The 27,244-nt window shown below is 45.9% G+C and overlaps 1 protein-coding gene across 1 annotated transcript in view; it reads right to left on the bottom strand.

Moving 5' to 3' along the window:
• The window catches only part of MNAT1 (MNAT1 component of CDK activating kinase), a 154,971-nt gene extending 128,715 nt beyond the window's left edge, over positions 1–26,256 (bottom strand). The window contains exon 1 of the mRNA XM_090034316.1: positions 26,089–26,256. Within this exon, the coding sequence (XP_089890442.1) occupies positions 26,089–26,177 (89 nt within the window). The 5' untranslated portion in view covers positions 26,178–26,256. The remainder of the gene's footprint in view (positions 1–26,088) is intronic.
• Between the last annotated feature and the right edge of the window lie 988 nt (positions 26,257–27,244).

The following is a 27,244-nucleotide window of genomic DNA, read 5'->3' as shown; positions in this document are numbered from 1 at the left end:
GAGAGATGTACCTAAAAAAGCTTGTCCCAAAGTCAACTTCAGCTAGCACTCATCATACAGAGACTTAGCGATCTGACATCCGTACAATCTGGAGATCCAAAAAACTAAAAAATTCAATACAAAGTAAAAGTCCATGTCCACGAACAAAGGCAAGTCACAATTTGTTGCCAAAAAATCTGTTATTCACACAGCAAGTCTAATCTGCCCAGTCACCAGAGGTGTCAAATGCAGTTATCACAGGGGCGGGCAATTATTCTGGGCTGAGGGCCACTTACTGAGTTTTGGCAAGCCATCAATGGCTGCATGACAGGCATCCAGGGGCAGATAAATATTAATTTTCTTAATTTTTTAGGGGCCCCACAGGCCGGATGGAATGGCCTGGCGGGGCACGTTTTGCCCACCCCTGAGTTATCACCATCAGAAGTTGTTCCCTTTGCCACCAAGATGTTCCTGATTACTTAGCCACATGTCCTGTTCCCTAATGGCAGAGCGCATGGAGCTCTGGAAAAGGAACATTAACGGATTAAAGTTACAGGTTTACTTTTTACTTTGTCAGCACATTTATAACTTTTACTGCACCTCCCTTCTAGATAGTTTTTCTCCTTCCTATCCCTTTCCACTCCCTGATAGGCTGGGATGTTGAAAGCGAGACTGGAGTCAGAAGACTGTCAGCAGTCAACTCGGACGCATTTTCACCCCGAGTGGGAGCCTCTAGCTCAACATGCAGCTTGAACAGTCGTTCCCACCCCATTTTATAGAATCCCAAAATGTCCATTATCACATCTTCTTTTCTCAGCAGGATACTAAAATACAGACCATGCTTCATTGCTTCATAAACAATGGAGGCCTTAACAATGTAGTGCAACACAGTGATGATAAACATCTTGGGGATGTCTTGGTGCTTTAAATAACCAAGAACATACAGCCTGTCCAGTGAAATGGCATTCAAAGAGCTGGTTATTGTTTCTGGAAATATGTTTTGGCTTATTACACAAAGTATGCTCATTTAACAGGTCACATTGCTACTTTACCTTTAGGCTGGCCAAGAATTTCACCTACTTACAACCTGGTGGGAAACGTTCTTTTGTACTGTAAATACTTTGTTTTGCTGCTTCTTTTAAATAAAAAACATGGCTTGTAAAGTGTTAAAAAAAAAAAAAAATCTAGTCTTTCAACTGAGAGTTTCACGTTGCTTTCCTGAAGCTGCAGTATTTTAGAACTGCACTCAGTGCAATTACGTGCAGGGTAAAGTAGTGAGGGTAGCACAGTCAAGCCCTCAACTAGCGATTTGGGCAGCTCAATTGTCTCAAATAGATTTTAGTTCCTAAAAGCCCAACCCCATTCCCAAGCATGCGAATGGGGAAATGCCTTTCACTTGACAGCATCTATATAAACTGGCCTTGCATCAGCAGATTCGTGATTCATCACACCAGAGAGGCAGCGCACGCCATTCGTCTCAGTCCGAGTATGTCTGACAGCATTAACCTGATGCACATTTCTCTTAGATAATCAAAGAAACCCCATCAGATGAGTCAACATGGGAAGAATCATTTACAAGAAAGAGGAGAGAGAAATGCCAAAAGTTATTAATGGGGCAGCCAAGAAACAGAAGCAGGAGTCTTCTTCTATTAGTGATCGGTACTTGGGCAGCTTAGACACGGACCAGGAACCCTTTGTAGTGGGTGCCACACAAACTGGCCAAAAGGACGCTGCAAGGTCTCTGGGGCAGGGACTCTACGTGTCCATCTGTGCCACCCCAGCATGGCACTGGAGAGGACTGTTCGGAGACATGCGACTCTCGCCCCGTATACACCACCACCAGAAGTAGTAGTAGTGTAGTTGCTGTTGTGCTGCGTATTTGCTGATCGGCACTCTGCTATATGAATTCCTGTCTGGTAGGCAGTGCCTACACAGCATCTCTGTACAGCGCTGCCTCGCACCCTCCTGAAGCGGTACGGAGATACCCGAAGACGGTCATTCTCAACCTTTTTTGTACCAGGATCCATTTGCAAACATCGATGGCCAGTACCCCTCACTCCTGATCCACTGCCCCCCGCCCCAGGCCCCAGTGTATCGGGCAGGCAGTGTACGTGTGGGACATGGGGGGCCCTAAGCAGCCCCTTGCAGGCGGGAACTCTGCCAGGTCCGGCTGGTAAGTCTGTTGTGAGGGAAGGGGTGGGGCGAGGGAGGGGCATGGGGGGACATACTGAGGCCCCCATTGTGCAAGAAGAGTGGGGCTGGGGCAGAGGCAGGCGCTGCATAGACGGGGTGGGGTGCGGGACGCAGTCGCAAGCAGCTTGTCCAGAGGGTGCACGGAGGGAGGGGGGCAGCTCCCACCACTGCGTGCATCCCAGGAGGATGTGGGAGGGGCATGTGCCCCCAGATCTACGTGGGGCAAGAGCTAGCTGCCACTGCAGGCTGGGACCAGGGTGGCGCTGGGCTCTTCCCGGCAAGGGCTGGGCCAGGCTGTGCCCAGGACGGACAGTGGCACTGGGAAGGAACTGTATGGGGGAGGAGAGCTGCCACAGCAAATTTTAGGGTGCCACCCCCAGCACCGCCACCACCTGCTCCAAGCGCAGCCCGCCCTGTTCCACACACAGATCTGGGGGCACATGCCCCCCATGCCTTCCTGGGGTGCATGCAGTGGCAGGAGCCAATCCCCTCTCCTCATACCCCCCCAGATGAGCCACTCACGGCTCCATCCTGTGCCCCACCCCACCGCAGCTGGGCAGCACCTGCCCCTGCCCCAGCCCCAGCCCTAGCCCCACTCCCTCACCGTAGGGGCCTGTCTATCCCCCCACACTCCTTCCCCCACAACAAACTTATCAGCCATTCGCCGCTTTCCACGCCATGGCACTGCATATTGGAAATCAGATTGGAATCGACCAATATGGTTCATTTGAAAAAAACCCAAAAAATTGGCCACCAGTATAAGCCCAAAAAACTATTGGTGCACCCCTACAGACCATCCCTGCATGCTAGGTACAGTGCAAGCCCAGACCTGGGCCAGCGCAGGGCTGGACCACTGCATGTGGCACCTGCACTGGCCTGATCCTGTGTACTGGCTCTGGTGCACAGGGACAGTCTGTGGGCCCAACTCAGTCCCAGAGTGTGCGCACAGACACCGCATGCCCCAAATCAGCCCTACACACCATGTGTAGCACACAAGGCCAGGGCCAGCACATACAACACGCAGTGCGTGGGATCAATCTGAGACCACAGGCTGGCTCACACACCTCTATTGGCTGAATCCAGCCCTTGGGCTGCATCTTTGACACCTGTAATCTACACTACATATGCACAAAGAAGTCCAAAAGATGGGCCAAGATTCTAGTTTGGACATACAATGACAGGTCTGGAGTAGAGGTAGATCTGTGAGCTGTCATGATTTGCATTTCAGAGATGAGGTTACGCACAGGAAGACTTGTTCACTCTTCCACCATTTAAAAGATCACTGAAAGCTCAAAAGGAATTACAAATGAGAAGAGGAACATTGTTTCATAAGGTCAGATTCTGGCCCTCTCAAGTTGCACAGCATCTTATTCCATTAAGTGCTGTTCCAAGTGAGTAACAGAATCAGAGTCTGGCCCATCACTAATTTAAAGCCATGCCTTATCTAACTCTTCGGGTAGAAACAGATGACATATTGGAGCTGGCCCTGATTTACCCAAGTCAAAAACTGGGAGTGGCACAGCCCTTTATATATGCAGTTTGAATAGCAATTACCTGTAATTAGGCCTGAAGGGCAGAGGGCAAGTGTTATCTTGGACACTTTACAAGTACTTAAAGTTGGACACGGGTATATATGTTATAGCCTGTTGATCTAAGAAGAAACAAATGTTTTCTTCTTATAGCCTGTTTCTACCCTTACTGCTTCTTCCTGTCAGCTAGACACTTTCATAAACACTACTTTTCTCTGCAATTACAAAATGGAAAGAGGTATCTGTGAAGGATATCTTGGATATCTTCCTCTAAGCACCTGGAGAAGAAGGTGATTAGGAAAAGTAAGCATGCATACACCAGGGGCAAGCAATGGGCTGCCTTCTATGATAAGATAACTGGCTCAGTGGAAGAAGGGAGAGCAGCGGACGTTATATATACCTTGACTTCAGCGCTCTCATGGACCCAGAGGGACAACCTTCCATCTTCAGCTCCCTCTGTGCAAAAATGAAGTTTACTTCCTACCTATGTGGACGTTTTACTACCGTGTACCATCTACACTTTTCTCAGAGCCTGATGAAGGGACTTTGATCCCAAAAGCTTGCAGAAAAGGACAACTGTCTTGCCATTTTCCAGTTGGCCTAATAAAAGGTATCATTTTGGAATCAAGAGTTCTAGTTTTTGGTATGCCTTTTTGCCTTGAACAAGCCGTTTCAGCAAGCCTTTCAGTCTCCTACAACATTCTTGCAAGCAAGCTAAGGAAGTACGGGCTGGAAGAATGGACGGTAGGGTAGACAGAAAACTGGCTAGACTATAGGGCTCAGAGTCTACTAATCAATGGCTTGAAGTCTAGTTGGCAGCCAGTATCAAGCAGAGTGCCCCAGAGGTCAGTCCTAAGCCCACTTTTGTTCAATATCTTCATCAACGATCTGGAAGACGGGATGGAGTGCACCTTCAGCATGTTTGCAGATGACACCAAGCTGGGGGGAGTAGCAGATACACTGGAGGGCAGGGCTAGGAGTCAGAGTGACCTAGACAAATTGGAGGACTGGACCAAAAGAAATCTCATGAGGTTCAACAAGGACAAGTGCAAAGTCCTGCACTTAGGACCGAACAATGCCACGCACCAGTACCAGCTGGGGGCTGACTGACTGGGCCGCAGCTCTGCAGAAAAAACCCTGAGTGGACAGGGGACTGTAGGCTAAATATGACCCAGCAGCATGCCCTGGTTGTCAAGAAGCCTAAAAACATACTGGGATGAATTAGTAGGAGCGTTGTCAGCAGATCGAGGGAAATGATTCTTCCCCTCTAGTCGGCACTGGTGACGCCACATCTGGAGTCCTGTGTCCAGTTTTGGGGCCCACACTACAGAAAGGATATGGACAAATTGGAGAGAGTCCAGCGGAGGGCAATGAAAGTGGTGGGGGGCTGGGGGGACATAACTTGTAAGGAGAGGCTGAGGGAACTGGGCTTATTTGCAGCAAGTTGCAGCAAGGGAAGTTTAGGTTAGATATCAGGAAAAACTCTCACTAGGAGGGTGGTAAACACTGGAACACGTTACCCAGAGAGGTGGTGGTAGAGTCTCCATCCTTGGAGATTTTTAAGATCTGGCTAGACAAAGGTTTGCCTGGGATGACATAGTTGGGGCTGGTCCTGCTTCGAGCAGGGGGTTGGACTAGATGTGACCTCCTGAGGTACCTTCCAACTGTAATTTTCTACATTTCTGCAGGTATACAAAAAACACCTTTTGTTCAAGTTTGCTAAAAATAGGCTGGAGATGCAGACAGATTATACAGTTTCTTACCCAAAAATCCATATGAATAAAGGATTTTGGAGGGGGAGGTAGTTAAAGGAACAAGTCACATGAAATAAGAGATAGTCTTTAAATTAATCAAGAACCAAAAAAAAAAAAAAGACTAATTGAAAAGCAGAGATCAGTGGCAGCTGGCCTTACAAGTAAGGCGATCACAAAGATGGCATGGCACTAACTAGCAGCCTGCCAAGGGACTGGGAGCAGATGGTATAGGGCAGACTGATCAAAAGAATACACCTACTTAGGGTTTAGCCCTTTCATGAATAGATATATACCTTAACAGATACCTGGGGGAGGACATTTATTTCAGAGGAACAATATCGAATTCAAATCAGACTTAACTGGAATGACAAGTTAGACCAAACATAAGTAAGAGAGGTATTTCTCAGCAACATTTCAATAGTTTAAAAGTTTGGGTGTGATGGGGATCGACAGGTTTTTTTCTCCTAAAAAAAAGTCATAGCACCCAGAAGCCTACCCATTTTTATAGGCTAGAGCAGCGTTTCTCAACCCGTGGGTTGTGACCCGAAAGTGGGTTGCAAGAATATATGAAAGGGTTGCACACGAACTTTAAAAATGGATCAACAAACTTTAAAAATGGATTCTCCTTTAAAGGAGAAAAACACAGGAAATGATAGCTTTTCCCTTGCAGGCAGGTAGTTCCCACCTGCAAGGGGCTGCTTGGGATCCCCCCTGCCCCACACACTGAGGGGCTGGAGTCTGGGGGGCAGGCGGCAGCAGGTCAGGACTATGGGGCACTGGGTTAGGACTGATCATCAATGTTTACAGATGGGTCCTGGTACAAAAAAGGTTGAGAACCACTGGGCTAGAGCTTGACCCTGCAATAAACTTGATGCAACTTCTGAAATGAAAGGCCAACATTTTCCAAGGAGACTAGAGATTTTGGGTTCCCCATTACAGAAGCCTTGAAGAACGGATGCTAACTCTTGGAAAATGGAGGACCTTCAAAATGTCTCAAGTTGGGCAGGCAGAAGCCATTAATCATCTTGGAAAATCTTAGCCAAAAGCAAGTTACTAATGTGCAGTGAATACCATTTCCTCTGCCATACTATCCGTAAGTAAAACGGGAAAAATCTTAGACTACTGCTACGTATAGCTGTCAAATAATAAGCCCAATCTGACCAGCCTTATAACACTGGTAGGATAGAAGTCATTGGAAGTACCCTGGCGAACAAGGATTACTCATTCATACAAGGACTGAAGGATCACACCCTAAGACAGCAATGGTAAACACTTTGCAAAATGAACTTCTTTACTATTCAAAAGGCATGGGGGCTCAGGAGTCCAGTGCAAAAATTGAGGTAGTAGTTCAGTGGGTGCTCAATAGCTACCTACTTAATCACACCCCAAAACGCTTTCCCATGGGTTTCCCCTGCTAGATGTGATCCTAGCTAATACCTAAAGCAGAGTAAAGAACACAGACCCCTGCACTGCTCCAAAACAACTGATGTCATCAACTACTGCAAGACGTCTCTCACTGTACTCTGGCCTTGTGGGGTAAAAAAAGCCTATAATTAGCAGTCTACTAAATTAAAGCCATGCATGTATTCTGTTAATAAAGTGATTTTTGAGAGCTTTTCACAAAGCATTCAGATCCCCACAAAGTAAACCCACTTCCTTCACTTGTATCTAACTGACAATCCACACTGTTCCCAACCCTTAAAACCACACGTGCAACATAACAAGTCAAGGTGTGCAATATTAGCTATACTTCAACCTCCAGCTCTGGAAAACATTACAGCACGAGCACTGTAATCTTCTCTATTTCATAATGCAGATAAAAATTCGGGTTTATTTGTAGGATATACAAACTACAGACTTTGTTCACCGTATACATAAAACTATCACTCTTCCCATGACACAAACCTGAAAATGTTTCTGCCCACGCAGGTGCACGTAGGTATTTGACTTACTTGGGACAGCATTATGATCAACCTCAGAGCTGAATTCTCAATGCTGCTGCAAACAGCAAACTTTTGCATTTGCAGTATATTGGCCTTCTGACAGGAAACACCATCACCCTGTGGATTTTATCTAGAAAACCCTGAAAAACACATTGAGTGACACCCAACGTACAAAATTAACCAGTCTGACAACAGAGTTCTATAGCAAGAGCCGTGCTCCACTTGGCCACTAAAAATTGAGAAAAAAATCAAACCGCATTCCCAAAATATTTAAAACCAAAACATACCTCTATTTACATTACCAAGAGCTTCATCCCACACAGCCACCCACAATGATTTAGCTAAATATGCTAGAGCTGATAGCAAATTTGCATGCTCAGAGTCACCTGATTTGATGGTTCATCCTGCGCTGGCTCACTGGTATAGCAGCGCTCCTTCTCTTTCTCCTACTGGATACACAGTAATTCAATGGCCAGTAGCAAGACTAAAAAATAGGGTCAGTAGACACTCCTGCTTCTCCTTGGGCTGGACATATGGACCAAGAGGGTCCTCCCTCCTCTTTTCTGCGGTTCTTCCCTGCACATATACACAATGCACAACCACTACACCAGGCAATACTTTTAGGACTGCAGAGTAACACAGTTGAACTTTCTTCCATTGGGGCATATTCCCATTGTTTTATGGGCTATAGAAAAGGTCACTGATGAAGTCAGTCCGACTGGGGTTCCTAAGTCTCTGCCTACATACAAACCTAATGCACTACATGAGACGATCTTCCTCACCCAAGTAAGATACTATTTCTTGTCGACCACTCTTTCACACATATCTTATCATTGAAGACTTGACAATACTGAAACTCACACTCTCTCTTATCAAAAGATAGCTCTCGGTCACCAAAAGATCACGTCAAAAATCAGCCTTCAGTTACATCTGTCAATTGACAGGAAGGTCTCAGACAGGGAACTGCTTTATAAGTTTCCAGAAACAAAAAAGGATAAAGTATAAAAAAAAATGGGGAAAGTTACAGGGGAAAAGTGGATTCAAGTGAATGTGGTTTAATTGCACAAAGAGGAGAACACGTTAACAAGATAATACAGCGCTTTGGTGTTGCTAGCTAGGCAGTCATTTCTCATAGTGGGCACAGAGTCAAATCTCTCAAACTGTCACCAGCACCTGCATTATACCCCCACCTACACAGCAAACAATTGTCATCGAAAGATAAACCCATGTGACTTTCCCTCAGCAGATTTAGCAAAACCAGTTTGAAGCAAAGCTAAATGGTCCATTAAATGACCATATCTAAAGAACAGCTTTGTTTTGACAATATGCAATTAAGTCATTTTTTCCATCTCCGAGAGTCCAAGTGGTATGCTACAATGCTGTGTTTCACACGGGATGGATTAAAATGGACTAAAGTGCACTTGAACTAAACACTGTTTCCTGGGCACATTCACTCCTAGATGAAAGTCGAGGGCCCAGTTACTGCTGCGTGTCAAGGGCCTGTCCCAAGTCAGCAGAAGCTGTCATGGGCTTTCAAGAAACATCAGTCCCACCAGTTTCATTAGTAATACGCGCTTTCTACCGGGGTGTGTGCAGAATTCAGCCCCTTTGCGGTGAATGTTCATTGACTCAAAAAATGAGTTCTGCTTATGCACACACACAAAGCACCCCCATACACAAATCCTTAGGAGAAGCTGGGGGGAGGAGGGAGAACAAAACAGTGCACGTTACAAGTACCAAGAAGGAATGTGGGGTCTTCTCTAATTCTCTGCAACTCAATGCCTCATTTAGCTACCCAGCCTAGCTCTTTTATATTTGATGAATGCACTGCTGGCTCAATATTCTCCTCTCTAAGCAAATCTCACGTGGGTATCAAAGTCTCATTGGGAAACAGCAAGGTTGAGGGAGCCTTACCTTTTACTTGCTCACAGCCGCAAGCTTAACATTCGCTTGCCTTTATTCTTCAGTAAGGAGAGACGTGGCTAGATACAGGCTGCTAAGCAAAAGCCTGAGCACTTGGCCTACCACGAAAATGGAGGGCTACATTCTTCCCTCTGCATCACCAGTTCACTGTCTTATAGCTCCATTTTTTTTCTGCTCAGCACGGGAAGAGTCCCAACATGGAGCTGTGCAAAACCCTAGTTCCTGCACAACATGAATTTTTAAACCAGCAGCAGCGAACAAGGATGAATTTAACAGACAGGGAAAAGTGGCCTGGATGACCCAAAGGCATGAGGAGACAGAGCCCTTTGCCAAGCAGCCTGAAGCCGTAAGTGGGCATATTCATTTTTAGAAAGTTGCTCTGGGATGCGTGTTGTGGGGTTAGGGGAGGCTGCTCCCAAAAAATCACTGTGTCACAAAGGTCACACTATAGAAATGCTTCCTGTATTTCACAGGCCAATGATGAAATGTGGGGGAAAATGTAGAGTCAGTCACTCCCTGAGCATTAAGGAAAACCGGTTACAACACAAAGGCCTTCGTCAACTCCAGAGGAGTGTCTGCAAATGTGATGAATGCCAGTGTGTGTCCTAGCATGCTATCCTGAAAGTAAGTAATGCACCTGGGCCAGGATACAAAAGGCTGACTCACCTGCCCGGCATCCAATACCCTTTGAAAGGACCCCAGGACTAGCACTGCAGGGACACGATGTACTTTCTGCAGGCCAATTGGAGAATGACTTTTCCCTGTCCTTCTCTCCACCTGCACACATAACAGATCACACAGCTGCAAGATGACTCCCCGAACAGTGGGGACAAATGTAGCCTGCATGCGCGTGACTGACCACTTCCATTGCGCAGACCCTCCCTAAGTCCACTCAAGTCCAGAAAGGAAAAACTGGTAGACAAAGAAGCCAGGTTAAGAGCCTCAAGATTACAAACAGCCATCACAGCTGACTTCACTGTCTCGGATCCCAGGATTGCACAGCAAGACAATTAACAATGCTTTGTGAATGAGACCAAGCACCCTAAGTCGATACTGAACTGATTTAATCCATGCATGGGAAATGTTCTCTCTCTTTCCTTTTGTTACAACATATTCTCACCTTCCCAACTCAGATTTCTGTCTGCTTCTTTAAACCATAGCTAATTAGAGGATTTTTCCATTCCCCTCACTGAACTTGAAGGGGGGGCTGGGAGTTGTCCTTGTAAGTACCCACACTTGAGTGATTTAAGTTTGAGATAATCCTTAATATCTGCAAGCATTATTCTTACCAGTGTGTCAGATTACATTAAATTAACCTCATAGCCACAAAAACGAGAATTAACCATTGATATGAACCCTTTTTTTTTTAATTTCTACACTTTTGCTCGCTTTCGACAGGTTTGTGAAGGCAAAGTGAAAAATGTCGCTAACACAGAATTTACTTCATCCTGTTGAGTAACATTTTGTACAGGGCATTTTAGTCAGACACATGATAACAGGGGCAAGGCAAGACAGTTCATTTGATTTAAAAGGAGCAAAACAGATTTGAACTACACCTTGGGAGGCAGGGGGAGGGAATTTTTCCATCCCATGTCCCTATCTTAGAGATCTGCTTAGACAGTCACCGAAGAACAGAGCAGAAAGGCAGAGAAGGACCTTGGGCAGTCATCTTGTCCAACCCCCTGTTCAAGCCCCTCCACGCATCTGTCAGCACAGTTCTTTCCTTCTTCTCAAACCACGATGCTTCCAGAAATTCACAGCAGTTCCTCTTATTCGCAGGGAAATACAATAGACTTTATGTATTCATTTACTTCTGCAATTTAGATGCTGCCATTCCCAACAAATTTGAATAAACATAACAAAATAAAACAAAATGAAGCAGGGACCCACGAAATATCATCTCAGCCTAAACTGTGGTTGCTAAATACCTGCCCAAACAGAAAGATCTTGCAATGTTTTTGAAAGATGTCCAGGCTTGGGCTCTGGCGGAGATCAAGAGGAAAGAGCACCAGAGCTGAGGAGCAACTGCTAAGGATGCCCTCTGCCATGTTTTCTCCAAGTGGACTTGGAGTATTGAAGGTACTTGCAAAAGTGAAGCGAAAAAAAGCCTTATGTATATTAAATTACATCTTAATATCAAATATACAATCTCAGTGCTATGGATTCTCAACCAGGATCGTGTAAGGTCTTTTTAACAGGGCCGTGGGATGTCACATAATATTAGCACTTTCAGGTATGCAGACACCTGCACAAAAGTCACAAGATAAACTCAGAGATTTCAAATAGGAATCCAGAGCATCAAAAACACTCTGACCTGCTGTGGTCTTTCTGAGTTCTTTGCAACAGAAGCATTACTCTACTATTTTTCCATAGCCAAAAAAGTGAGCGAAAGCTAAGAGCTGCCATCTTCTGAAGTCTGCCTTCAGTTTACGAAACCTGGGAACTGCTGATGTATGCAAAGGCAGAATAAAACCTCCGCATTCATGCCCATGAGCTATAAAAAGTCGTAAATAAAAAAAAAATCACATCTTGTGATTCCCACAGGGTGGACTGGGGAAGCACTCTCCCTACACTCGGAGAAGACCATCACTCTGAATGTACAACACTACAAGCACCACGGCAATTTCTGCAACGGGGCGCTCCGAGACACAGGCCGTTGGCTCCTGAACTCTACTACACACATGCAACTCAGTTCCCATTGGTGCCATTTCACTGTCTGAACCTGAATGTGCATCATGGCCTGAGGCATAATCCTTCCTAGGTGTTAGTGATGTAAGGAAACCAAATCCAAATGGCTTATAACACAAAATATGAAATCCTCAAAAAGCTGTGATGGACATTGGATGGTCAAGTTGCACGTATCACTGCTATGCTAGGAACCCACTTCTAAGGATCACAGACATTTGATTACGACCCAGCATGCAGGTGGAATCAGCACAGGACATGAATTTACACTAACACAAATCATGACACCTGGCAACCTGCAATATCATTGCGCATGACTCAGCCCGCAAGCGCTTAGGCAAATAAATAGCCGATGCAAGAATGAGCATGATTGTGAAAGTGTCTCAGGAGACCCCCTCACATACTTGCCTTTAATCTCTTCTATTCTTATCTATAGCCCGTTTGAATCCCTCTTTCCTCCATGGCCAAAACTGTAGGGTCACTTCATTGCTAATTGGGATAAGTGGTGAGAGATGGATTAGTTGTCTGGAACAGCACCCAGTGCAAAAAAAAAAACCCACCACCAGTCATTTGTGTTCTCACTATCACATCAGAAGGACAAAAACTTCTCCAAAAGAGACTCTTTTAAAAGAGCTCTTCACAAAACAAGGAAAACCCCTGCAGCACAATTTTTAAATACGATTTGTAGTTTCAATTCCATGTTTCAGCATGTCAGATACTTAGACCAGAAGAGTCCATGTTAAAGGAAGAGCCAGAAGCAACTTCTATATTTAGAGTTGCTTAACACTTTCCGTTATTAGGAGATTCCTGAAGCTGGGGGGAGGTTGTGTGCATGCACATAAGTTAACACCTCCACTATAACAGAGCTTTGAAAATCAAGACGACAGAAGTTAATCATACAACTGGCGTTGTTTTAACCTTGGAAGAAGTAACTTCAGTTTAATGTAGTTTCATGTATTAATTATATCTGAAAACATTTACCCCTAAGTGATTACAGGTAAAATATTCAAATTGCCTTGGAAGTGTTCGTATTCTGAAGGCAGACAAGGTTCGTTAGGTGAATCTGTTATCTTTTTATTAGACCAGCTTAAACAGTTGGCAAAAATTTTTAAGCAAGCTTTCATATTCTGAATCGACTTCCACTGCAAAAAGCAAAGAACCCCAATTAAGAAGTGCAAATAAATGATGTTTACTTCAGCTGCTCAGTCCATTGGAAAGAAGTCCCTCCAACCCTGCCAAAGCAAACCATCCCCTCCTTGTGTGCGGGAGACCGACAGAAGGACGTCCTCAAAGAAAGCCCTCCATGAACTTTTTCGGCAAGTACAACATTGCCAGGTCAGATGGTCTGATGTTGCTCAGTAGGAGAATGAAAGCCAGTTAATTAGGAGCCTGGCACTGATGACATCTTGAAAAAAAAAGTCCTTCCCCATCTAAGCCATCTTCAACCTCATGCTGTAAGCCAAGCCAAATATAAAGAGAAGAGCAGTCACACCGGGACGATATACCCGCACAAGCCCGCAGTTAGTAGCCTGGCCTAAATAAACTGCTCAGCTCTACCAAGAGACTTGGACAGAAACATCATTACAACAACCCATGTGTGTTTTTAAAGGAAAAGTGTCTGATCCTGCAAACATTCACTCAGAGCATCCCCTTGACTTCTCTGGGGCTGCTTCCCCAAAGAAGTTATTCTGGCTGTTTGCAGAACTGAGACCTGAGCCTTTGTGAAAACAATGCTCTTCCTCCACCCACAATTCATTCATTTGTTCCACTCTTTGCTCCCAAAAAACAGTTTGGGAAACAAGAAAAAAATAGGGATACCTATTTTTTTAAGCCCGCTATCTCAAGAAGGGCAGAAGGCTCAGGTAAGTGCATCTCCCACCGTGCGAGAGTCCCCACTACTAATGGCAAGCGAGGGCCTTTGAGATGTGCTATCTTTTATTAGACCAACTGAGTAGTTGGAAAAAAGTTCTTTGCAAGCTTTCGGGTGCAATCGCCCTTCGTCAGGCATAGGGAGTGTCTGCTGTTCTGAGGCTCCAAGGAATAAGAGAAGATAAAGCATTACTAATGCTTATTTGGCACCTTGGAGACTAACTGGTTCAAAGAGGTATAAGTTTTCATAGGCAACAGTACACTTGAGCAGATGTAGGCTGTTGCCTACAAAAACTAATCCCTCTCTGAACCAGATAATCTAAGGCATCACCCTTCCCTGCCTCTGCCTGACTTCAGACCAACGCAGCTAACTAATTCTCGGTAATGCGTATTTGGTATATATTGGCCATTGCTACGGAGTACCTAGGGCTGACTGGCCACAAACTGAATTACCTTGCTCATCGCTAGAGACGCTGGATGCCACTCTCATGCCTAGTCTAGACCCTTTGCGTCAGGCAAAAAGGCCAGTGCAAAAGGGCCCTTGGGTGGGGGAGGCACTCTGGCTCCATCCCGAGGAAAACTCCTAATGGCAATCCTCCATGCTGGAGGATGGAGGTAGCTCGTCAGGAGCAGGGCTGCACTTCACAGATTCAGGGCAGTGCTGCATCCGATAGCAGCTAGGAACAAGCCCCGTAATGCCAGCCCCCACAGGCCAGAACGTCACAACGGTGACGTAAGGATCAAATCAGGCCCCACTTCCCCCGAGGGTGCAAGTTCTGTGCTGTTACTCCTCCAGTTACAGCCCAGACGCTCACCCTGCTGCCTTCACGACAAGCTTAGGCACGTTAGTGGGACAGCGTTAAGGAAGCTGGTACTGGCAACGGTCGGACGGAGGGTTTCTCTTTAGAGACTTGCAACCCACACCCCGCATCAGTGCTCTTACTTAAAGGAACAGGGAGTGAGTGCTATTTCAGAACTTCGGTAATCATCTAGGAAAGCCTCAAGAGTGTCAATGCCAGAGCTTAGCCCGGCAGGTTTTATGTGAAACAGCAGAAAAATAACATACAACACCCCATGAACACATGTATTCAGTTCACTGCTCTGCACAGCTACCGTGTACAGCCTCTTATATTTCTTAGTGAAAACCTTTGAAGGCCATGCAACGTAAAAATGTATGAAAAACTGTTCGACTGACTTTGCCGGTACAATTACATGGAGCAAACTCAGTAGCAAGAAAATAGTTTTAACTCTCAAATTACCTTAAAAGTAGCACATGCCCTGGAAATTCACTCTTAGAACTGAAATTCATGTACAAAAAGAGTTTTTGTTTTGTTTTAAATCTACTCCAAAAGGAGAGACGACATAGATACATACCTCTGAGAAGACAAAAACAGACACTGTCTCCCAAAGTGACCCATGGATAGTTACACAGGCTGTAGGTGTGCTGGAGAATGTTTTTGGTTATTACATTTTATGTGCCTCCATTCAATGCATCACATTATACAGGCCTCTCTTTGCAATTAACCTCTAAAACACAAATTAAATATTAATGGACACATGCCAATTATGATTATGAGAAACAATAAGAGGATCATAAACTAAATAATGCAGATAAAACAATGATATATTTTCACATGACCAAACTATTGTATTTTTAATTAAAAATAAAATAAAAAAGCATTACCACAAAGAAGGTGGTATTTTCAGATATTTTTAATCCAAAAAATGTACTAAACAAAAATCTCTACTTTCACAACATCACGACAAATCTCAAGGCTCCCAAGCAAAATCAGTCCCAAAGCATTTTTTTTTAGCTGTCTAAATGAGATGTGCATGCCCGGAGCTACAATATTAGTCAAAACTAGGCAGACCTCTTTACTCAGAGTTTGTTTCATTTTCAACAGGATATTTTCAGTCTCTAGATCTTTTCTATTGCCTGTAATCAACTATAACATAAATTTATTTAAATTTCTTCAGCACTAATGTTTCCCTCCTTCTCCCAACCTCCCCACATACTATGTAGCAATAATTATCTAACAAATAACTTTAAAAAAAGCCCTACACCATAGGTAAAACAGTAATACTTCAGTGTATTTATTATAATGGGTCAGGTCTTTGACATTCAAATAATTTAGGGCCAAATTTTCTGATCCTTACTCAAGCAAAATAGCTCACTGCTTTAAAAACATAGGTGCTGGTTTCCCAGGAGAATCTCCAAGGCTGATTTTTAGAAGTGTCTAAGGCCAGATAGCATTAGTTAAAAATGTTTCGTCTCAGAAGTACCAGCTGCTTGATGACTAAATTGTCAAGCACTAGATGAGGTATGCATCTCAACGGGGAGGAAATGAGACTTCAGATTCAAACAGTTTAAGAATTTCACATTTCACATGACAATGGGAAATACTGTTTGCAAATACATCAGAATGATGGTAATATCCAGTTGTTCCTGTTACCTGAAATTAGAATGAAGGCTCATTAAATATGAATATATTTCAGAGAATGCAGAGGCACTGCACCATATTGATGAAAGCCTCATTAAATTTTCAATGATATAGCAGGCTCTCTATGTGTGGGGCGTTGGGGGTTAGAACTCTATTTTTCCAATCAATTTGGCATTTTTTCCCCACTCTTCTTCTATAAAGGTATCTGGATTTTAACAAACTTATTGGACCAACTAGAGCTCACAGCAGGAACAACAGTGGTCCATTATGTCTAAAAGCTATTCTTTTCAAAATGCGTTTGCCCTTTATAATGGACTATAATATGAAATGTCAAGTACGCAAAATAACAAGGGATTACTATGAAGTTACAACTGATCTTCAAAGTTGTTCCCTTACAGAAACTGCAGACTGTTAACAATCAACTCAGTGGGCTTTGAATTGATCAAAGTAACAAATACAACATAATGCAAAAATACAAAATGAAATGAAAAAAAAAACCAAGTACACACTTATAGTGAACACCAGCAATGGAGTCAGCTTCTACAGAACCTAAAGAAAAACTATAATTAGAGCGTTAAGTTTTCTACCCGAGATAATCAAAGTAGAACTGCTTTTTTTTAAAATTGAGAAACAAAAAAAGCAAACAGACCTGTTGCAGAGAACACAGGACTTCCCACATAAACAGGATCCTACTGCAATTAAAATCCTGTCAAATAATTACCTCCTCCTTACATAGGTAAGCTGCGCACAGAGACCCGTGTTAAAAGCAACTACGTGAAATGTTCCTGAGACAGGAAGTGTCATATAATTCAGGCAGCCTGAGCAACCAGAGTTCAGCTCATTTGTGTGAATACATAAGGATAAAATCATTAATTATGTAAACTTTTTTTCCCCTCCACAGGACTCAGTGGACAGGATGGATGTTGCTCCACTAAGGAGCATATATGTGGTATCATTTTTCCTTGGTTGTTCAATGTGGGCCCCTTGCCTCATTTCTAGTGCATTATTCCAACCCTGCGGAGAATACACCATTATTAATTCATCAGCAGCTTTTCTATGGTGCTTGTTACTTCAGTATCTAGGTGTCTCCCAAATATTAATCACTCCCCCTACACCGCTTCTGGAAGATGGAGATTAAGAGCTATAGCAAGAAGGGTTTCTGAGTACCCAACCGAAGGGAGGGCGCGCAGGATGTTTCATAGATTTCATAGACATCAGGGCTGGAAGGGACCTCGCGGGATCATCGAGTCCAGCCCCCTGCCCAAAGGGCAGGAAGTCAGATGGGGTCATAGGATCCCAGCAAGATAAGCATCCAATTTCCTCTTGAAGGTGTTCAATGTCGGCGCTTGAACCACCTCCGCTGGCAGGCTGTTTCAGACCTTGGGGGCTCGGACAGTAAAGAAATTCTTCCTTATGTCCAGCCTGAAACGGTCTTGCAGGAGTTTGTGACCGTTCGACCTCGTCATCCCTTGGGGCGCTCTGGTGAACAGCCGTTCCCCCATATCCTGGTGGTCACCCCTGATAAACTTATACGTGGCCATCAGATCACCCCTGAGCCTATGCTTTTCCAGGCTAAAGAGTCCCATTGTTGGTGTATTTTGTATTATACAGCGTTTCCTAACTTGAAAGTGTTTCTCCCATTGACCTCATTTGCATTTATGAAAGCTCAGTCACACCAAGGGTCTCAGGTTAGGAACTCCAAGAATGAACCCTCCCACAAGTAGCCACTAACTTAGTTGAAGTAACTTTATCAACATAATGCGGCACTTCCACTGAACAGGCTGAAGACTGCAAGGGTGTTTTGACATGTGATCCACGGATTGGGAGAGGGGGACATTTTAATTAGAGCAGCTTCAAGAGCTGCTCTAATTAAAGCGCTCAAAGTGTCTCATGCATCAGCATCCCTGCGCTTCAAAATGGCAGTGGGGATGTTTTATCTAAAGCTCAAACAAGCTTTAGTTAAAGCACCCCCGCCACTATTTTGAAGCTCAAGAACGCTGATACACAAGACGCACGAGACACAGAGGCTGGCTGGAGCACGCGAATTAGCACACTCCATCAGACTCGATTAATCGAATCCGCCCTGACATACTGTAATTACAGCATGTTCCACACTTGTGTACAGGCACCATAAGTCCATCCCAGCTGCGGAAGGAGGAGTAGTACACTGTTGGTAACAGCATTTCCTCCAACTCTGACCCTTTCTTCCCCCTTCCCTCAATTCCAGTCTTAAGTCCTTCACCCTGCCTACCCTGAGCCCCTCATCCCAGTCCCATTCTCCTCGCCTACCAATACACAGCCTCTATCTGGGAACCACATGGTGCTGGCCAGGGCAGGCTGGAGCTGGAGCAGTGTGGGGATGGGATAGGAAGTGGTGGTGGGCGGAAAATGGCAGCAGCAATGGTGGGTGGGCGCATGGAAGGGAAAAGTAGGGAAGCGGCAGGGGAAGACCAGCAGTGGCAGCAGGGAAGTGGCAGCGGTGTTGGTAGGTGGAAGTGTGGGGCCCATGGCGGGGGCTGGTGGAGACCCAGGGTGGGGAGGGGTGGAGCCCAGGCATGGGGTCCCTCTAGGTCCATCATGTGAGGCTCACATGCAGTCCATCTGAGCCACGCACCTCTGGGGAGAGCCCCAGGGAATGGAGCTGGAGGCCTGGCCCCATTCACTGCTACATACAGGTCATGGGAAACAGCAGGGAGCTCCGCACGAAGAAGTTGGGTGGCCTCTGCTCCTCTCTCTGCCGAGCCCCATCACACAGGGCTCAGTGGAGCTGGCCCTGCATGCTGCCACCACCTGCAGCCGAGGACTAGGGTGGGAGCACAGGCAGCTGAATGATATGAGGCCAGGTGGGGCTGGCCTGTCTCACTGCCGCTACATTCAGCTCCAGGGACTGGCACACTTCAGGGACTCTGAGGACCTGCCCCTCCACACACCCCCAACCCTTCCCCCAAACACACCCATACCCTCCCACACATACTCCCACCCCACCCACCATAACCCCATACCCTCCCATAGCCCCATCCCAACCACATACCCCCACATACCCCACACCTACCTACTCACCCTCCCTACACACCCCACCCACTGTACCCACACCCCATCACACACACCCCCACATGCCCCACACCCCCCCTCACCCCTCCACATACAATATATGAAAGTAGGATTATATTTTGAGCTATTATAAAATTGCCTCTAGATACATTATGCAAACACACACAAACCAGGACAAAAATATTTTTAAATAAAATTAAAATAAGTTGTAGTCAATGTTTTATTTTTTGGAATAGGATTTGGGGGTTTTTTTCCCAGTTTCAAGATGGCAGCACCCTCCCTCCCAAAAGGAGCATGCCCAGGGCAAGGGGAGGGACTTCCAGTGGCAAAGGTTAGGGGTTAGAGGTGGGACTTCTAGTCCCAAGAGGGCGACCAAGGGGCGGGGCATCCATCAAGGGGCGGAGCTACCCTTGTGGCCCTCAACAGCCAACCAAAACTTGTTAAGCGGTTCTTCAGCCAAAATAATTGCCCACCCCTGCTTGAGAAAGACAGCCTCCCAAGAGGCTGTCATTCAACTGTGAAAGAGCTGAACTCGATTTCTTCAAAAGTTACCAGTCCAATCCTCCTGAAGTCCCACATGCAATACCACCACCACCCAGACTACCAGTAACCCGCCCACTGAGATAAGAAATGCAAACACAGAATTAAAAACACTCTGAAGGCACAGTATAAATTCTTTGAATTCTAAAATTTCCTTCTGCATATGTTGAGAGAGATTTTTTTTCTTTATTAACTAACTTTGTTTTTAACTCTTATATGTACTCTGGAGCTAACAAATCTCTCTTGAATGGAGCTAGATTCTCTTCTGTCTCCCACATGCACAGAATTACTACACTGACTCCATGGTGGGTATGAAACAAGAATCCTGGGCTGATTTTTCAGGAGCATCTGGCAATGATGCATGCCCAACTTGAGGGAGGAACATAGGGCTGAAGGGGCCTCTCAGGCCACAGTGTTTAGTCCCCTGCATTTGCAAGCAACCATTTATGCAAAGAGTCCTAAAAACTGTACTCTCAAACCCTCATACATACCACAATCACAAGGACATAATGCCTACAAACAGCCATTGCCTTTATCCCAGGATAAACCATTTTATCCCTAGACAAAATGCAGTTGGACAGACGTCCATGTCCACTGTCCTGGGATAAATCCTAAAAAAAAAGATTTCCAGATAGGAGGCAGTAACAGTTTGTAGGGGATACTACAGCATTAGCACAACTAGGTATGCAAACAGCTACACATGATTCACAAGATGAACCCAGGATTTTAACAGGAAACTACAGTGTCAAAAGCATCCTGACCTGCTGTGGGCTTTCCGAGCTCTTTTCCGCAGTCAAAACACAAGTGAAAGCCACGAGTTGCTATTTTCTGAGAGATGCCTTGAGCCTGCCAAAGTCAAGAACCACTTACCTATGGCACTGAAACCAGCAGTGGTGGATCTGGCCCTTGTAGAATGGCACAAACCCTTTTCACTTAAAAAATAATAATAATAATAATAACCCTCTGCTCCATCAGTTTTGAGCCTATTAGGACAGCAATTAGAGAGGCCTCATTGGATGCACTTACCCCCTAATGAATCCTGGGAAGTAAATGTAACAGGGTGCAAGGGAGACTGCAGAGTCCCCTTGGGAGACCTTTATGAGCAGATGCCTCCCCGAGTGAGGAAAAGCAAGGTCTTGAAAAATATAAATGACTTGTTATGCCACCATCTCCATTTCAGAGCCATATCAACAGAGGGAGAGAGAAAAATTAACCCACTTCCCTCAGAGCAAAAATAAAGGAAAAATAATTTAAGCCTCTAATAAAGATCCCAACCATGTTGCAAGGAGTCTCCTGGGGAAGACTGGAAAATTGATAGCACCAGAACAAGTTCACAAGGTGCCCTATAAGATCAGTCAGCCAGGAAACCAGGTTGCTAGTCTGCTGGAGGAGTGTTCCTCTAGGCCTGTGGCCCTTTCTCCCAAGGGTGCCCCATTGCCCATTAAACATGGGGCAGAAGCCTGGTTGGTACAGCAGAAGGTTGGTAAAACAGACCCTGCACTTCAGAGAGGTCTTTTCAACTCTGGGGACCTCTGCATCCACTCTCTTTGGAGTTAGGGGTCACAGGAAGCCTGGCTTTTCAGAGAAGGGCCTGTATGAACCAGTTTCCCTTCCAATCAAGAAATAAAGGGGGTCTGCACACAGGGGGTGATAGGGCTGGATGGCTGGACCAGCCCTGCTATTAATTACTTTTTCTATACACAACTTTCGTGCCTGATTGTCAGGGGCCATATGGTACATTTTACAGCCAACAGTAAATTTCCTTCCCCAATCCTGTTTGCGGTAACAATCTTAATGTTCTTTTAATACACTTTTTGGTGGATGCATTTCCTTTCCTTTTTATGCACGTAAAGCAGTAGGGTACTTTAAACCTGCCTCCTAAAACTCAGTGCAAGCAATGAAATCCAAGCAGGCCAAGGGAAAAAAAAAAAAAAAAGTCATGGTCTCAAATGAAGCTAGGTGAATGAAAACACCACTCACCAGCACACATCCAGTCTCTGCACATTTCAAAATCACATGAAGAACCATCCAAGCAACCAGGAATAGTCATGTGTGTGCAAGGGCTTTGGAAGGCAAGTCCTGAGACTAAACATTTAAATGCACAGCAGAGCCATCAGCAGCCTTAGAAGCTAATACTTGCAGAACTTCAAACCACCCATCCTATCCTTGCTTGAGTCTCCCCCTAAAAAACAAAGGCCTTTAGGCCAGCCATTTCATTTGTTAATCAAAAGATGGTCACCCTTTTTTTTTTATATGTCTTTTTAAACATAAATTAAAAGACTATCATTGCTTAGACTAGACTAAATGTTTCCATGTTAAGACTTATCTTACAGCAGCTTTTAACTGCCAATTTGTTCTCTCATACCATGAGAGGAGAGTTTTAGAAAGGAAAAGCATATTTCAACCTTACTGTAATGCTAAACATACATACAGTTCCCCACTGAATCACACTTTTGGTGATACTGGTCAAGCGGCCGTAACTAAGGGAAATAAAACATTCCCATAACATTCAGGGTTGGCTAGGATCCACCAAAGAAAGTTGCAGTGGAAGACTGACCAGGAGGGTATTTTCGATAAAGGCTCCTTGACTCCCCCACACTCATGTGACTGACCCTTATATCTCAGCCCCATGTACTTCCCACCTGGGTCCCAATCCATGAACTCCCACAGACTTCGAAGGAGCTGAGTGCAGAGACCCACCCATGCACAGTGAATTACAGCATAAGGACCAGGACATTTGAACTATTATCAGCTTGCTGATACAGAACCATGCAGGATGTAATGATTTTGCGCAAGAGGGTCAAAGAGCAGTAGACAACCTTAATTCAGAACTTCCTTAACTAAGCGTGTTACTATAAATTGCATTTAATTACTTCCTTTCTCCCTACCCTCATGACCAGATCAGCAGCCTCAGTGTCAGAGCTGACACCTGGCACTCCAACTCCTAGACCAAGTTTTACTTGGATATCATTTGAAACTACTAAATCAGTGGGGAGCAATCTTTTTGACAGGTGTGCCTCAAATTAAGTCCAATCTGCTGCTCTGCCTTCTGCTCCATGCCCTGTGCTCCCTGCCTTACTTGTGCTACCCACAGCCTTCCTGATCTGCCACACACCACACCCAGGGGCTGCCCAACCCATTTGTGGCACATGTGCCATGGGTTGGCCACCCCTGGACTAAATTATTAACCCATCAAAAGAGGATTATAACATAGACTTGATAATAGAAGAGCAACATTAAATGACTGGACGCTAAGAAAGAAAAAAAGCCAGCTGTGTATACTGTTAACATAAAAAGTCCATAATCACAACAAAAGCCAGGGAAGTTCAGATACTGGAAATCCACAGCGACTTTCACTTTACTCCTTGGCTTGTATGTTTTAAAGCAGAGAAGCGCTGCAGAGAAGTGTCAAACTAACACGTGCTGGCTTGTTCTGGAAGTGACAAGGAACCTGTACAGCCTTGAAGGCTTTAAGCAGGGCTGCACGATCATCAAAGCTGCTACCTTCTGCTTTCTGCCCTGTGCTCCCTGCCCACGTCCTACAGAAAGGCAGCATCCCTTCCATAGCTATAGGATATTCCGGGCATACCACCTTTCTCTACACTAGGCTGCTGACCTGTTAACTAGTACGCATCTTCCAAAACTTGCTGTAGATGTGGCCTGCGTCTCTTCTCCCCTCCAGCCATTTAGTGGATCAGCAGCAAGTGAAAGTAAAAAGCAGACCTCCCCTTTCCTCCTACAGCTTCACAACAACTTCAATGCCTATAACTAGTATTCTTCTGGGAAAAAAAAATCCTATTCAAAGGAAGGAGCAGAGCAGCAATATCCTAAACCCAGACAGGCTACAGACAGAAGCAAAAACAGCACTTTCCAGAAGTAGAAATTGCTATGGCCCAGAATCTCAAAGACTTTGGTACCTAAGCCCCATTGAAATCCATGGACGTACACTACTTAAGGTTTGTGGATCTGGGCCCACTTCCCACTGCCCAAATCTAGCACGCTCTCTTGATAACCATGATTACCTGAAGACATGCGAGACTCCCCAGTTCATCACCTTTCATCCAAATGCAATCTGAGAATCGCTGTGACAGGGATTTTGGCATTCTTTGACAGCAGTTATTGATAGGATTTTTCCTTGGTTTGGGTTCCAACTACTTGGGAATGCATTTTTTTCCAACTATTTGAGTTGATCTAATAAAAGATATCAGATTTATCCAAAGAACCTTGTCTGCCTATGTCTACAGATCTATGAACCTTTTTCCGAGGTGTAGACTGCAGCCGTGTTGGTCTAAGGACACAGGCAGGCAAGGTTCTTTGGATAAATCTGATCTTTTATTAGACCAACTCAAACAGTCGGAAAAAATTCTCCTCTGCAAGCTTTCAGGTAATAAATACCCTCGGTCAGGCTGAGGAAGCATCTGCAGTCGGTGTGTGCTCTTCCTGGATGGAATGAATAGTGAAGAGGCCAGAGGCTGCTCTGCATGCAAGACAGGCAGTCAGTGGAGATATAAATTGAGGAATCAGTGGGCGATGCATGCCAGCCTCTGGCTTCTTTACTATTCATCCATCTGAGCAGAGCACACATCAACTGCAGGTGCTTCTTCAGTCTGATAAAAGGTATTTATAGCCAAAAGCTTGCAAAGAAGAATTTTTCCAACTATCTGAGTTGGTCTAATAAAAGATATCAGATAGGCAGACAAGGTCCTTGCTGTAAATCTTATTCTGAGAGCTTTCAGGACAGCTGAGGTCAAGAGATGCATTCCCACTACCTGTCTGTAGATATGGTTGTACAGGTACGTGCAAACTGGTCTGAGGTACCCTTCGAAGCTCAAGCATTCACCCAGGCCTTTATTGGAGGTGTGCAGTGGTGTGTATGTATACTGTGCTAATAGGAGGAATATCATATTTAGTTAAAGATTTGCCATGGTGATTACAGAGAGACTAGTTCTGTGACCTTTACCTCATGTTAACAGCATGGCATTTATTTGGTTGGGTAAGTGTTCCCCAGCACTGCCAAACGAAGCCCATACTGTTTATATCTGTACAAATCCTTATAGGCAGAGACTGGTCACTTTTTCGTTTTGACTGAAGAAAATAAACTGACGCATAGTTTCAAAAAAACAATATATGTGCATCTAACATCACCGAATGCAAAAAAAGTAATGTATTCCACACTTGTGGTATTTTTTTCCTATACTGCTTCTGTAAAAGCATGAACATCTGAGATCTGCAAGCAATAACCAAGTGCATTACAGACGTGTCAGGGTGTTTGCTGGGGCATCTCATTCTGCACAAGTTCAGAACAGGATTTTTATTCATTCATATTTTAAATTTCCCAGCCAAAGTCCTGCCAACACAGCATGTTTTCCTTATTCAGGACAACAGAGTGATGAAGCTTTAAGTCAGTTGCAGCTTCTTTAAAACAATCAAACTACCACACAAAGAAGCCTGGGGAGGGGGAGGGGGAGGGGGAACAAAACCAAACCCGACTGATGCTGTAAAGAATAGGAAATGCTTCTTTTTTTTTTTTCCAACTTTCTTTTCCCCAAGCTCATCATCAGGAAGCAGCGCTCAATGGGATCCTGCTCTTGAACTATTCCAAACACAGCAATTGCACAGCTTCTGTTGACAGCCTGCGCCAATGCCGGGCTGCCCTCAGAGCCAAAAAGACCCCCTGCTTTCCAACCTCAACTTCCCCTGCTGCAACTTGGGTCCCGTCTTCTCCAGTCACAGAGAAAAACCCATTTCCATCCTCTCTGTCATCGCTCTTCAGGCATCAGAAGACTACAATCAAGCCCCTGCAACCCAAACTCTTTCAGCCTTTCCCAGCCCCATGCAGGATGGCCTAAAACACCACCCCGTGCACAAGAAATGCCCACCCCCCCAAGCAAACACCCTGCTGCCACAAAATGATTCACCAGCAAACACCCTGGCACAAAATGCCCCTCCCCAGCCAACATCCTGGCACAAAGTGATTCACCAGCAAACACCCTGGCACAAAATGTCCCCGTGCCCCCGCAGACACCCTGACACTAAACGATGCCACTGAATACCGGGCTCCAGAGCACCCGGCTGGCCACGACCAAGCCCCTGCACCCTCGGGGCGGGGGGGCTGCCAGAGCCAGCACCCCGGCGGGAAGCCCCTGCCCCCGACCGCCGCTGGGGGCAGCGCCGCACTCACAGCGTGTGCCCGCAGACATTGACCATGAGCTTGAGGGACGGGTTGCGGTACTTGGTGGTCTTGCAGCGCGGGCAGCCCTGGTCGTCCATGCCGCCGCCGCCCAGCCCGGCGCGGTCCGGCGCTGCACCGCCCGCCCGGCCCCGCGCCGCGCTCCGAGGTTCCGCGCACGGGGGTTCCGGGGGGGCGGGGCGGGGCGGGGCGGGGGATGTGCCGCCTCCAGGGCCCGGCCGCGCAGCCGCGGCTCAGCGCTGTTCACCGACCCCCCTCTCCCCGTGTGGATTTTTTTTAGTTTGTCGATCCTTTTTGTACTATTATTATAAATGTGTGTCCCAGGCCAAATTAGCCCGAACTGATTCCAAATGCAACTTGTAAGTGGCCCAGCTACTGGCAAACATCCCCCACCTCCTGGGGCATCGGATGTTTCCGAAACCTTTGGCAGGCGTCCTAGCGCAGGCCCACGCCTGGAGACTTGGGGTGTGGATGCCCCCGAGTTTTGCTTGCTCTTAGCCATAAAGGCCCAGAGCGCGCGGGGGAGGAGACTCCCGTTCCCAAAAACCGGGCTGAAAGCCGTCGGGCCCGGCGGGCGCTGAACCACGCCAGAAGAGCAGTTCTCCTGCCGCGCGGATGGGAAACCTGCCTTCAGGGCCGCAGACACGTGGTGTTTCCCCCGCCAGGTTAAGAAGTGAGCCTTCAAGAGGCCGAGAAATGATCCATTTTTAAACTTGGGTCATGACCCTTTTCAGAGAGTCTTGCCACTCACTTTTGGGCCGCGACCCACGGGTGTTTTAAGCAGCGAGCCATTCGCCCGAGCGGCCTCTGGGCTCTGTGCCGCGCCAGGCCGCGCCGTGGGGAGAGCGCGTGAGCGCCCGGGGTGCTCAGGGCCCTCCAGAGAGTCCCTCGGCCTGGACCAGGTCCCGCTGCTCATCGCCAGGGATTACCCCTGAGGCTTGAATACTTGCTTTGCTCCATCACGATCATCTTACTGGCACTGCGGGCTGCGAGTGACCTCAGGTTACAAGGAGAGTCTCCTCTCCTCTCCCCTCCGCTTCACACCGCGCTATTTATAGGGGACGGTTCAGCATTTGTTGAAAGAAGGGACAGGACCTCGTCACAGATTCCTCCGGATCTTTTCTGATCCCAGAGATCTCATGCAGGG

This window comes from Crocodylus siamensis, chromosome 2, assembly GCF_052110815.1.
Source record: "Crocodylus siamensis isolate JL-2025a chromosome 2, ASM5211081v1, whole genome shotgun sequence".
Taxonomy (NCBI): Eukaryota; Metazoa; Chordata; order Crocodylia; family Crocodylidae; genus Crocodylus; species Crocodylus siamensis.
This window is presented reverse-complemented; position numbering and strand designations above follow the sequence as displayed.